The sequence below is a fragment of the Accipiter gentilis genome, chromosome 8, assembly GCF_929443795.1.
Source record: "Accipiter gentilis chromosome 8, bAccGen1.1, whole genome shotgun sequence".
Classification (NCBI taxonomy): domain Eukaryota; kingdom Metazoa; phylum Chordata; class Aves; order Accipitriformes; family Accipitridae; genus Astur; species Astur gentilis.
Genome location: NC_064887.1, coordinates 10,975,800 through 10,988,518, shown reverse-complemented (window position 1 = coordinate 10,988,518; position 12,719 = coordinate 10,975,800). Strand labels below are relative to the sequence as shown.

Genomic DNA, 12,719 nt, shown 5'->3' with positions numbered 1-12,719 from the left:
TCCACCCTTGCTGCTCCCCTGAGAAGGTGGCTTTCTTCCCCAAGGAGCGCAGGGAAAGCATTTTCCACCACGGCAGATGAAAATGGATTTGCAATCCAATTTTACCCTAGTACCACTTCAGTGATTTTGATGGAGCCGCTCTGGATGGGTGCCGGTTTGAGCCAGAGGACAGCTGTCGCGGCTTCATAGACCAGGGGTTTCTTATCTGTGTCACCTTTGATTACTGTAATTGAAATCCTGCTCTGATCTGAGCCATGCCTGAACGTTTCTGCTGCCTGTGTGTCTCTCGGCTCGAATGGCAAAATGACGTTAATAGATTTTAAAGCCAGGCTAGGCCTGCGAGACCATTTCTGCCTGACCTCCCGGATAGCAGCCAACAGTCACCGCTTACCCCAGCCCCACGCTCAGCCACTAGCACAACCCTGCCATCCCCCCATGACTCATTTTCCCTCCTGGAAGCACAAATCCTGCCTTTCCCCAGAGCGGCTCGTGTGTGTGCCGGGCAGCCTGCCTCTTCCCCCACCTTTGGAGCAGAGCCGGGATGCTCTCGAGGGAGGAAGGGTCCAAAGGTGGTGGTGGGATCACGGAGGGATCAGTGTCCCTTTAGCCCTCCTGCTCCAGTGTGAAATCCCCTGTGGGCAGCATTGCCCTTTTCTGGCATCTCATGACCAAAAGGGCAGCGGGGTGACATGCTGCTGCCCGTCTGCTGCCAGGCAGGCTGCAGGGGTCAGAAATACCACTGCGCAGGAAAAAATGCCACTGACTTGGGTTCAGAGCTGGAAAACCAGCTGTGCCTAGTGGTGTGACCAGCGCTTTGTCACCCTCCCCATCTTCTTTTGTGAAGCGGCCGGTGGTGTTTAGCTGGAGCCACTGCAGCAGAAAGAGTGACTCCAGCCCAGACAGCGTCTGAGGGCAGGAGCTGGTAGGACACGTGCGCTGGCACGCACGCTCCTGCAGTTTGGCTCGTCGAGCAGCCGGCATGAGGAGTGAGCCAGCCCTGGCTGGGCTGTGGCAGCAAAGCCAGTGGCTCCGGCTGGGACAGGGAGAGTTTGCTCAGCCAGCCTGACCTCTGGGAGTTGCCCTCTGGAGCAGGCAGGGGCATCCCAGGTGCAAATCCCCATCTGGAGAGCCCTGCAAACCCCGAGGGCCAAACCCTGGCCACGCCAGACAACCTGCCTGAACCCCTGGGTTTTCCAGGCCGGCAGCTTTTGCGGCCATACAGCCAAGAGCTGGCCAGCACGTGCTGGCACAGTGGCCTGGGCTTGCACCAGTGTGGATCCAATGGAGCCATCCCAAAACTTCATATGCTGGCAGAAAGAAAGGAAGCCTTCCCAGACGGCAGGGCAGACCTAGCGCCCTGCAGCCGGCGTGCACGGAGGCTCGCTCCGAATCCTGGCTGGCTGACCAGCAGCGTTTCCTCTCCAGCAGTGAAACCCCTGGCAGGTCATGGGATGGCGGCACACACAATGCTTGGAGTTATCCAGCCTGTTATCACCTCCGGCCAGGCGGTACAGGGAGGAAAAGGGTTTCAATCCCAGCCGAGCCACATTTCCGTCGGGAGCAGTTCACCCTGTCACAGGGGAGGGCTGGACCATGCCATGCTTTTGACACCAGGACCAGTGGAATAGGGCTGTGGCTGCCATGGGGAGAGAGGGACCACAGGGCTGTCTGTCACCCCGTAGCCCCACAGCATTGCCAGGGTCCCTCCTCATGCCAGGGAAGCTGCCGGTCTCCGAGTGATGCAGTCGCTCCTGCCCCAGCTTTGCCTGGCAGTGCCGTGCTGTGCCCTGGGCATGGCCACCTGCAGAACTTGGGGATGGGAAGGGGCCAGAGCTGGTGTCCCTCAGGAAAGGGGCTGCGACCGTGGCCTGTGGCAGAGGTTTGGGCTGGCTCAAACATCCCTTGCTGGGTGTCACTGCTCCCCACCCCAGGGAGGCATCCTAGAGCCCTGGTGTGCTGGGAAAATGCCTGCCCAGAGCAGTACAGGCAACCTGAGAAACCCCACTGGCAAAGGCCATCTCTGCCAGCCAGGAGGGGAAACTGAGGCATGAGGAGATGCCGAGGGAGGCCTCCTGCCCCCTTGTCCCTAGATTGCCATTGCACATCCTTCCCGGGGCTGCCCCAGCCGCTTAAAGCCAGCTGGAGGAAGGGGACTGTGGCACAGGGTCACTCCTAGTTCCTTAGCCCAAAACCACTGGGGGGGGGGGGGGATATACACCCCAGCCCCTGCTCCTCCAAGCCCTCCCAGCAGCAAGCACAGGGCAGGCAGGGGAGCTGGCAGAGGCACCGGCAAAGGCTGGGCTTGCTGGGATGCCGCGATCCCCTCCCGCTCCATGATTAGTAGAAAACGGGCTAAAATTAGCTGCGGAGGCAGCACCCCTGGGGTCTCCCAGCAGCATCCCACTGCCCGCCGGCTGCCTGCAAGTGGGTCAGGCAGCAGCTGCCTTCCAGCTGGGCACACTGGGTGCTTGGGGGACCCCCATCCTCTGCTGCAGGTGGGAGCATCGCTCCCTGCTCCATGGCACCTCCCACCTCCCTGCTGCTGCCCATCTCGGAAGCTTTTCCCTCTCCAGATTCACCAGCCAGAGCAGCTGGGGAGGCACAAGGCCACCTTCTGGGATGGCAGGAGTGCGGATCCCTGTCATGTTCCTCCCCGTGACTTCAGGGATCTGTTATTTTTAGCTGCTCTCCCTATCTCATGTCACTAGCTAGGCTCTGGCTCTCTTTCCGCCCCCCCGCCCTCTTCCCCAGTTTTCTCTGTATTATTTGCAGATTTAGAGAGGGAGAACCAGGTGTCTCGGCACAGGGGATCGCTCAGCCACAGCCTCCCCATGCTGCCCTCCACCCAGGGGTTTTTGGTTGGGTTTTTTCCCCGGCTATTTTTAACCTCCATCTACTCCCCATCGGCAGCCCCAAGGGGATGAAACACCGAGGGGTAACGCAAACCAGAGGCACCCTGCGGCCCATAGGCCAGGTCAAGCGGCAGGATACTCATGGAGCTGCGCCGGGATGCTGCCACCTGGGCAGGGTAGCACCTGGACACAGCCCCCGGTAGCCCGGGCAGGTGGGGATCTGCATCCCCAGGGCTGGCCCCTCCTGGCAAGCCCTCTGCTTCCTCCTGAACCCCTGCAGCCTCCACTGTGGCACACTGACACGTGAACCACGGAGAGCGAGAGGATGGGCTTTTCCCTTGGATTCAGAAGAAAGCAAACAGGAAAAAAGTTAATTAAAAACTTCAAAGCCAGATACTTCCAATTTGGTTTAACGCGGCAGCCCTGCTCAGTGGCGATGCTGTCACAGAGGTGCCTGCATGGGGCTTGGGCTGGGAAGTGCCCAACATGTCACATCAGGACATGTCACCCCCCCACCAGCATCACTGCAGCACTGTTGCCTCCATCCCTACTGAGCACTGGGATATGGGGTGCCATGGTGCTGGGCTCAGGACTGGACATCTGGGGACCAACCCGTGGCACGGGGCTGCCAAACCTGCTCTTTGGAAAATGTTTTCAAGGTGCTTGGGCTGGCTGCTGGAGCCCGATTCCCACCTGCTGGCATTATACCACTGCCCCATGTAAAGCAGGGCAGGGCTGGGGGTCCTGGGGAAGCAGGGGGTGCCAGCCTGAGCAGGGTCCAGCAAAACAGTGGCCCCCGTCCTGGCATGAGGAGGGCACCCTGGCACCGCCGGTCCTGTCCCCTGCTCTGAAGGAGGAAGGGGACATCTCCCTTGCCCAATTCTCACTCTTTTCCCCAAAAGGAGCCCAAATCCTCTCATCTTCTCCAGAAACCTATGCCACAGGACAGCGATGCTCCTGCCCCCAGCACTCTGCTGCCTTTCCCTGCCTCCCACCCCCGCTTTTAGGGTTTTTTTGGTGGTGGCTTTTTGTGGTTTTTTTTTTTTTTGCAGAAGTCTGTGCTGCATGGTGAGTAAAGGCATCCTGCTGTCTGAGGGCTAACGGCTTGCTGGAGAGATAATAAAGCAAAGGGGAGTAAATTAAAGTGGCTATAAATAGCACCAGGAGAGGAAAAGGAGATGAAGTCATCTTCCTTCAGCTGAGCTGGTATTTGCATCACTTCTTCCCTTCGCCTTCCCCTACCCCCTCATCACTCTCGGGAAACGGCCCCCCCGGGGCTCTGGGGTCCTGCCGTGTGCTCTGTGTGCCCCCTCCCAGGTCGCCATGGGGCTGGGGATTATCCCCGTGCCCCTGGGCTGGGGGTGGCTGCCCACTGCTGGTGGCTTGCTGGAGAGCATAGCAAGGTGGCCTGGATGTGGTCGCTTGGCCCCAAGCTGCATTCCAGCTTTGCCAAGGATTGGTGGCATTGCCTTGTGCAAACCAGTGCATGGCCCCGTGCAAACCAGTGCCTCCAGCATGACCCCAGTGCTGCATCCCACAGTCACCATGAAGAGCTTTCAGGAGCCATCACAGACCTATCCCATGCCGGTCCCCTTTGCAGCCCATCCACAGGCAGCTGCATAGACCCCCCAGGAGCAGTGCCTGCAGGAAGGGATGCCTCAAACTCAACAACAACGAATCTGTCCAAGGAAGCCCCTCCAGGAACCAGGTTTCTTAATTTACGTTTTCCTTCTTGATGATTTTCACATCCAAGCCTCCACCATCAGCCCCAGGACACATGGGAGAGGAAGGACCCCAACCCCGCGGGAGCCTCCCTGGGGTTAGCAACCAGCTCACCCAAAACGTAACCCTTGCTGCCAAGGCAGCCACTGTCCCTGCAGCCCCTGAGTGGCCCCAAAACCCCCCAGCTGCCCCAAAAGCCCCCAGCCACCCGCTCGCATGAGGTATATTTACACCTGAGTCAGAATGAGGTCACACCGCGGTTTCCTCCATGTCAGCTACCAACTCCTATTCCTGTGCTATGTGCACACACCCGCCGTGTTATTGCAGGGTATTTATAGCTATTTTACATGTATAATTATAAAACCACAACTCCACACACGCACGAAAATAATCCCGGTGCTGGGACGCAGGGAAGCGGAGCCAGGGCGATGGGAGTGGGGCCGGGGCACGGACCCCACAGCTAATAATAATTCATTGCACTTTATATATAGCCCCTTTCATCCGCAGCTCTCAAAAACGCTTTGCAGGCATTTAATTAAGCTTCCCAACATCCTAATGTGATGACAGCCGAGTAACAATATCCTCGCTTTTAGGTACGAAGAGAGGGGAGGTGGCAGGACTTGTCTGAAGTCCCGCAGCAAAGCAGCCCGTGGGGTAGCGAGCCCAGATGCCCGGTGCCCTGCCCCACACTTGTGGGGTGCCCATGTGGGGACATGCCCATAGGGGAGATTTTGACCCAGAAAAGGGATGAGGACCCCAGGATCCTGTGCAACCCCTCTGCTCAGTTAGGGGTGGGGACAACCAGTGACAGCACAGGGTCTGGGGATGGCAGCGGGGACCCCAGGGACTGCCGGGCTGCAGCTGCCCAACATCTGGATCAGCGGGTGGAAGAGACATATGGATCTCAACAAACTCGTGGGCGAGAGCTCGGGGGAGAGCAATAAATAAGATGACAGGTCTGAAAGGGCTGATTTACGAGGAATATTAAGAGTCGTAATCCTGCCCAGCCTGGCCACCCCTCAGGGAGGCAGGGTGATGACAAGGACCCAGATACATCACAAGGAGACAGGATTCACTGGGGCCAATGCTGACATATCTCCAAGCAGGGGGGCTGGAAGCAGTTGTGACTCCTGGGGGTCTGGGCAGCTCAGTGCAGGGACACAGCTGGATCTTGGTGGCTGCCTGGAGAGGGGATCCCACAGGGATAGACCTCTGTGGTCCTCAAGGTCTGTGATTTGTGCTCCACTGAGCACCTTCCCTCCTGACCACATACATCCCTGCCTGGGTGGACCGCTTGCCTCCCATCCTTGGAGTGCTACAGAGGGCACAAGGGGCATGTCTTTCGGTTTTGGACAGCCGTGGGACATGAGATGCCACCAAGCAAGAAGGACACGGCAGGAGAAGGTGGCTGGCAGAAGGCTGGGACTTCAACCACCGGAGCAGAAGTAAAGAGCAAAGAGGTGCTGGAGGCAAACGCTGGTGTTGGTAATAAAAGGGGCAGAACTGCAGTCCTGGGGGGTCAAGGCTGGGTCGGGTCAATAACATCTGCAGAAAAACACATGCTCCCAGTTCCTTTCCCACACATGGAGAGGTGGGGGACAAGCACCCATCCTCATCCCCACCCTGGTGATGCCCCACAGGGGAAGCAGCAGGATGTCGATGGACGCAGTGTGATTCTGCACACATGAAATCTAAATGCAAGTCAAAAATCATGAACCCCGATTTGATACCGTAGCAAGCACCATCCTGCCATTTTATGGTTGTGTTGGTATTTTTTTCCTCCCAAACTGCAGCCAGATCCCTGCTCACCAAAACAACCTGCGCAGCACCCCCTGACCGAGAGCACCCACACCTACCAAGCCCCCAAAATGGGGGAGCGGGACCCACTTGCACCACACCAGAACCAAAGAGCAACGACACAGACATTTAGCAAGAAAACAGCTGCAAACCTTCCGAGGGGCTGCAGAGAAATGCCCCCAAAACAGTATCTCTGAGAAAAGAGAGAGGGAAATGGGAACAGCGTGCCTGGCCGGGGAGCCAGCGCAGCCTGCGCACAGCCGCAGAGACGTGGACACCTTTCTGTCACCGCACCGAAACTGCCTCGCGACCTGCTATCACCTCCCCAAATTCCACTCCCGCTGTCAGCCGGGCATCTCTTACCAGGGGCTGCTGGCACCTCTGCCGCGTCGCCAGCCACGATGAGGGACTCAAGGATCCTTGCGCGGAGCTCGGGGCTCGCCTCGGTGCTGCGGGGAGAAGGGGAGGGCTCTATAAGGGTCCCAGTAGCTCAGCCCCCCTGGAGACCCCCACACCCCTGGGACAGAAGCCAGCCACCCCAAAGGATCTCCTGTGGGACTGGTGCAATGCTGCGTATCCCGTGGGAACCGGCGTGATGCCAGAGCATCACCGTTGGGATGGGGGCTCCCAGCTCTGGCTTCCTCCTTTGGAAAACCCTTGGGCTGAGCCACTGGTGGGCTCTCATCCAGCAAAACCAGCTTGTTTGGGGGCCAGTGTGCCCATGCCTGGCTACAGGCATCCTTCTCTTGCCCACCCCATCCCAGGTATGGCAGGGGCATCTCACCTGGTTGCCGCAGGGCAGAGAAGCAGCTCCCCGAAGAGCTCCCCGAGGAGCCGGGGTGAGAGGCGGCTCCTGCGGGTGCCCTGGCAGAGGTGGCAGAAGTGGTGGACAAGCTGGCGCAGGAGCAGTGCCTGGGGCTGCGGCAGGGCCGGGGGGGCCAGCAGGGCTCTGGCTCGCTGGCCGCACTCCTCCAAGCCTGGGGTCTCTGCAGCAGAGGGGAAACCGTGGGGAAGAAATGTCAGTTCACGAGGCCAGGGCATGCCCTTGTCTCTCACAGGAGGCTGGAACCTGCCAGCACACATGGCATGAGCTGTGGCAGGTCTCAACTCCCCACAAAGCCCCCCCAAAACCTGACTTCAACCTCTCCTCCAAAAACCACGACTGTTTCTTTGCAGCCCATCCCTTCCTGCAGACAGGCTGTGGGACATGTGGGTAACCCAGGGAGTGCAGGGCATGCAGAGGTGATGCCCTGGGGGTCTCGTATGCCTTCGTGGGAGGCTGCCAGCCCCATTTATGCACTGACATCACCCCAGATCAGATTGTACAGTGACATGAGCACGTTCCCCCTCTTGGCACAGCCAGGGAGGGAGCATGAAGGGCCAAGCTGCTCACCTGGCAGGGGCTGCACCTAAACACCCCTCACTGTTGCTGCTGTAACAGAGAACAGCGAGAGCCCAGCCCTGCCCTGCCCTGCAAAGCCATGGAAAAGGCAGAGCAAAACAGAGCAGGGAAACAGGCACCAGCTGGAAGACCTGCTGAATTTAAAGGCTCTCCCCTCCCCCTGCAGAAAAAGCAAGCTGGGAGGGAAAAGGCTTTTTAGGAGAAAAAAAGCTGCACCTGGGTTGAGAGGTACAGGTAGGGCTGCAGGGACCTCACTGCAGCCCTTGCAGCATGGGCTCTCTTGTCCCCCTGAAATGCAGCAGCAGGGGGGGCTGATCAGGGGGGCAACTACTTCCAGCGATGCTTAAATTACCCATGTGAATACAAGGAGGCACCTAATGACGTTGCATGTCACGGAGGTGCTGCTGGGACCCCTGTCGTGGGCACTCCGAGCAGCCCCACAGCCTCGCAGTGTTCCCACCAGCATCCCCCCGTTGTTCCCAGTGCCCTCTGGCAGCCTTGGCCAGGGCTCCCTGGTCTTGTGAGCTGTGAGCTCAGCCGCCTGGGACTGCAGTCCTGCCCTGGGCACAAGAAACAGCCGCTCTCCAGCCATCTTCCATCCCCGCCTTGGCCTGGTCCTTTCATCTGTGGGGGACAGGGAGGTCCCCAGGGCTGCGTTGCTTTCAGTCAGCTTCAATGCCTGGCTTGGCCGGGGGCTGGCTCAGCTCCCCACGGCTCTTTGCACCAGGGCTGAGGCTTGGCCGATGCCCAGCCAGCTCCCGGCATCCATCCTCAGGGCTGGGGTGCACCAGAGCCAGAGGGGTGGCAGGTCTGGGATCCCCTCCCAAGCAGGTCTGCAACCCAGCTGGGATGGCAATGGGATGTTTGTGCGCACCCTGTATCCAACAAGATGCTCCCGTGGGATGTTCAGCTTTGCTCCAGGCCTCTCCTACCCTAATCGGCTGCTTTTTTGCACCTTTTTGCACCCAGGGGTTGCTGCAGGGTGAAGGTCTTCAGCCAAAAGGGGGAATCTGGGGATGTTTTCCACCTCCTTTTGCAGGTGGTCAGCTCGCCGCTTTTCCAGCCTGCAGCCTTGAGCGGGGCAGAAAGAGCTTGCTTGCAGGGCAGACTGCCAAAACCCAGCACCGCCTCCTGAAAGGCTTGTATTTTTATTTTTTCTTTAAAGCCCCAGAGAAGTCCCCATCGGTCTTGCCTCCGTTCCTGCCTCCTCCTCCTCCTCCTGCACCCGTTGTGCCAGGAGCAGAGCCCACTCGATGCAGGCTGCGGGGAAAGGCACTTCCCTTTGAAGTTGCTTAACGAGGCAACCCGGCTAATTGCTTCCTAATTGCATTTTTATCCTTGGAAGGGAGGCAGCCTTTGATTTCTCCTCTCTTGGAGGGGTGAGGGGAAGGCAGCATCTTGATGCCACTGGCCCCGGGGGTATTTCTCCTGGCTCCGTGTCTCTGCGCAGGGCAGGGAAGATGGATGGAGTGTGAGTTATCCCTTGTCTTCTCCTCCATGTGTCCCTTCTGCCTTCCCGGAGGCCATGGAGAGCCTGTGGCCTTTTCCTACCAGGAAAAGGCCACGCTGGTCTGGCCACAGGTGATCTTTGGTGCCTCATAAGGCAGCCAAGAGCATGATCTGCCCAAGTGCTAATCTGGTTTAGGACAGGGAGGTGATCCACAGGGATGGCAGATACTGCAGCAACCAGCAGTGAGATGAGACCTGCCGTGAAAGGGGAAATCTTGGTTTCAAAGGTGGTGAGCAGTTCAGGTCCCATGTAAGATGGTGGATGAGGGTTTGGTGTATGCCTGGTGATGCCCGTGGGGCCTTGGGCTAGCAGGGGCTGAGTGGCTCTGCGAGGACTCATTTGAAATGGGTTTTGGTCCAGGCTGCCTGTTGGGATGCGCTGTGGACTCTGCTGACCTGGGTACGAGCCCTGCCTGTTTATTTGAAAAAATTCAAATAAAACCAAGCCCTTGATGGTCTCGTACATTTGCACAGAGATTGGAAACCTTGCAGGGACCTAAAGGCACTTCCTAACAGCACTAAGCTGAAAAAGCAGAGAATTTTCTATGCCCATATAAAGCCAAGAGTTAACGAGATTACAGTAAAAAATTCCCAGGCAGCAGAGCCAAAATATTATAATAACGCTTTCTTCTGGGGCCAGCATCACCCAGCCTTGGCAGTCGCTCGTCCCAGCAGGCAGCACCTCCTCCTCTGGGCACTGCAGCGGGAGAGGGCCATGCCGCAGCCAGGGCAAAGCTGCTGCTTTCCCGGAGCATCTCCCCAAAGCTGCCATGCTGCTCCATTGCAGGGGGATGTTCCCAGTGGTCCTTCTCAGGATCTGCCCTTAGTGCAGCATCGGGCAGTGGATGGGGTCAGGAGCCACCCTGGAGATGCTGGAGAGACTTTCTAGGAGCTTCCCAAATCTCCTCCAGCCCCACAAAGGTCCCAGGCACGGGGGGAGCCCAGCTGTGCTTACCTTGAGCCATGTGGACCAAGTCGCTGTAGAGGGCTGGGGGCACCAGGGGTGACGGGAGCTCCTGGAGGTACCACTTCAAGGCCTCCGCCAGCGTCTGAGCATCATACAGGTCCATGTCCACGGATGAGGCATCTGCAGGGAGAGACCCAGCAGGAGCCCTTAGCCCACGGTGCTGTCCCTCCGGCATGGAGCACAGAGCTCTTCCATCCCTGTGGGCCTTCTTCCGGACGTGGGTGCTGATCTCTTCACCCATGCCCCCATCCCCCAGGTGTGGCAGCCCATGATTTTACTGCCAACCCCCCCCAGCAAATATTCCCGTCCCTTTTTCCACTGACCCTGAGTTTCATGTGCCCATGGAGAGCATGAGGCAGTACCTCCACTTAGTGTGCACTATACATCTAGCGCGTGGGGCAGGGGCTCTCGCTGTCCCACCGGGGTCCCACTGCAGGATAGCACCTATGGCATGGGCTGAGCTGCTGCCCCAGGCACCCTCTGGCCATCAGGGCCAGGCAGCATGTGCCAACCCCAGCCCCGGAGGAACTGCTTGGAAAAATGCATCCATGGAATAGGGTTATGGTCTCCAGGCAATGTACGTTGCTAAATGCCTATGTCATTCCCAGTGAGCCCAAAATGCTGTGAATGTGCTCCAACTGGCATCGCTTCTCCCAGCCCTGAAAGGCTTCTGTCCTGGGCCATGCAGTGAAGGATGCTCCAGGGACCGGGGCAAAGCACCCGGGGGAGGCTGAGCCCACCCAGCCTGGGCTTGGGATGGGGAGAGTGCTCCTAGCAGAAATGTCCCACGGTCCGGCAGGAGCCAAAGGGTGGGATGTGTCCGTCTGAGCCCTGTGGCCGGGTCGGCGCAGGGACATTGCTTCACCGGGGTCCGGGGGGAAGAGCCCTTTCAGCATCCTTTGGTATTGCCTCATGCATTTGTCTTGGAGGTCTCTCAGCCCGGCTGGGTCGGGAGGTGGCTGCCTAGAGGGTGACGGACCCTTTTGCAAAGATCTGGAGGTTTCAAAATCTGGCTTTGATTCGAACTGGAGCCAAATGCAATGTTTTGAAATTCTCCTTGTAGGAGAAATCTTGGGGGGAGGAGGGGTGGGAATCATAAAAAAGCCCAAGATATTTGGGATCATTTGAAATGGTTTGTTTGTAGAAACTGAATTTCTCGCTTCTTCTGAATATTGAAAAAAGGTCAAATTTTGCACTTTCTTAAAGATGATGTATCAGGCCCCAAATGGCCCAGTGTGTTGTGATTGAGAAGATGGTGCACTTGCCCTGCTCTGAGCCCCCTTCCGCTTCCCTCTCTGGGTCTTTACCCCTAAATGCAGCTTTGCTGAAATTGGTGCCATTTTGGGAGATGCTCCATCTCCCAGCCCAGCATTTTCCAGCAGAAAATGCCTGGAGTCTCCAACCGTTTTAGATGACTGCATGTGGCCGTGCTCCCTTCTGGAGTGATAAACCCAAAAGAGTGGAGAAAAGTTATTTCCTAGGGCAAGGTTTTGGAGGCACCCGGCCAATGGGTCTGGGATGGGGACCAGCTCCCCTACACCTGGCAAAGGCTTGTTTTGGGCACCTTGACCTTGATCTCCTTTCCCTGGGGTGTCCCTGCTGTGGGGTGTCCCCACCATGGGCTGGGCAGCCCAGGAGCCTGCCTGCTTCCACCTCTGCCTGCTTGGGAACAAGAAGCTGTGGCGGGTCCCTTATGGCCAGTGCCTGCCATTTGGCTTGGAGACCAGAGGGAAAACAGATTGACCAATGCCCAAAGCGAAGCCTTTAACCCAGCCGTTGGAGACGCTACCTCATTTTCAGGAGCAAGCACCCGGACAGCCAGGAACCCTGGGGCAGCGTGGGGACAGCCGGGAGAGATGCCACCACTCTGGGGTGGGCAGCCATCCAGCATGGCCAAACGCAACCCGGAGCAAAGGTGGGTGCTGCCTTTCTGGCACCCCCTGATGTCACAGCATCACCTCATGGACCACTCTGCCCTCAGCATCCTTGAGGTGGGCAGGGCTGTGCCAGCTCTCGCCTCCTTGCACCCCAGGCCCACTCTGGTCCATGCTGATGCTCCCAATGCCCAGCCACTATTCTGGACCTTCTGTGCTGGCCAAAAGGGTTATTTCTACCGGGGTTTGCAGGGGGATGACAGCCAATTGCCCATTTTTGCTAGCACTTGCCCTGGAGAAGTGAGCTGGCAGGTTGGCTCCAGCCAGGCAGGGGGAGGAGAGCAGGGGCAGGGATCCCACGAGATGCTCCAACCCCCATTTTGGGCTGAAACCCTGCAGTATGTGGCTAAAACCCAGGGATGCTGTTGTGGGGGGGGCTCAGAGTCTCCTTGCTTGGGCAAGTGGCTGCATTGCAGAGAGCTGCTCCCATCAGCGGGTTGCGCCAGGCAAACCCCAAACCCCTTCTCACCCGGGGCGAGCCCGGCTGCTCACCTCCTGCCCACTGCGAAGGTTTCTGCAGGGACCTGTCACTCGCC

The 12,719-nt window shown here is 58.3% G+C and overlaps 1 protein-coding gene across 2 annotated transcripts in view; it reads right to left on the bottom strand.

The window, feature by feature from the left end:
• Positions 1 to 12,719, bottom strand: part of PIK3R3 (phosphoinositide-3-kinase regulatory subunit 3) — an 83,639-nt gene that overhangs the window by 57,914 nt on the left and 13,006 nt on the right. For both annotated transcript variants that reach the window (XM_049808353.1, XM_049808355.1), the window contains 3 exons: positions 10,238 to 10,369; positions 7,156 to 7,357; positions 6,735 to 6,820 (listed from right to left, as the gene is read on the bottom strand). In XM_049808353.1, coding sequence (XP_049664310.1) covers positions 6,735 to 6,820; positions 7,156 to 7,357; positions 10,238 to 10,369 — 420 coding nt within the window. The remainder of the gene's footprint in view (positions 1 to 6,734; positions 6,821 to 7,155; positions 7,358 to 10,237; positions 10,370 to 12,719) is intronic.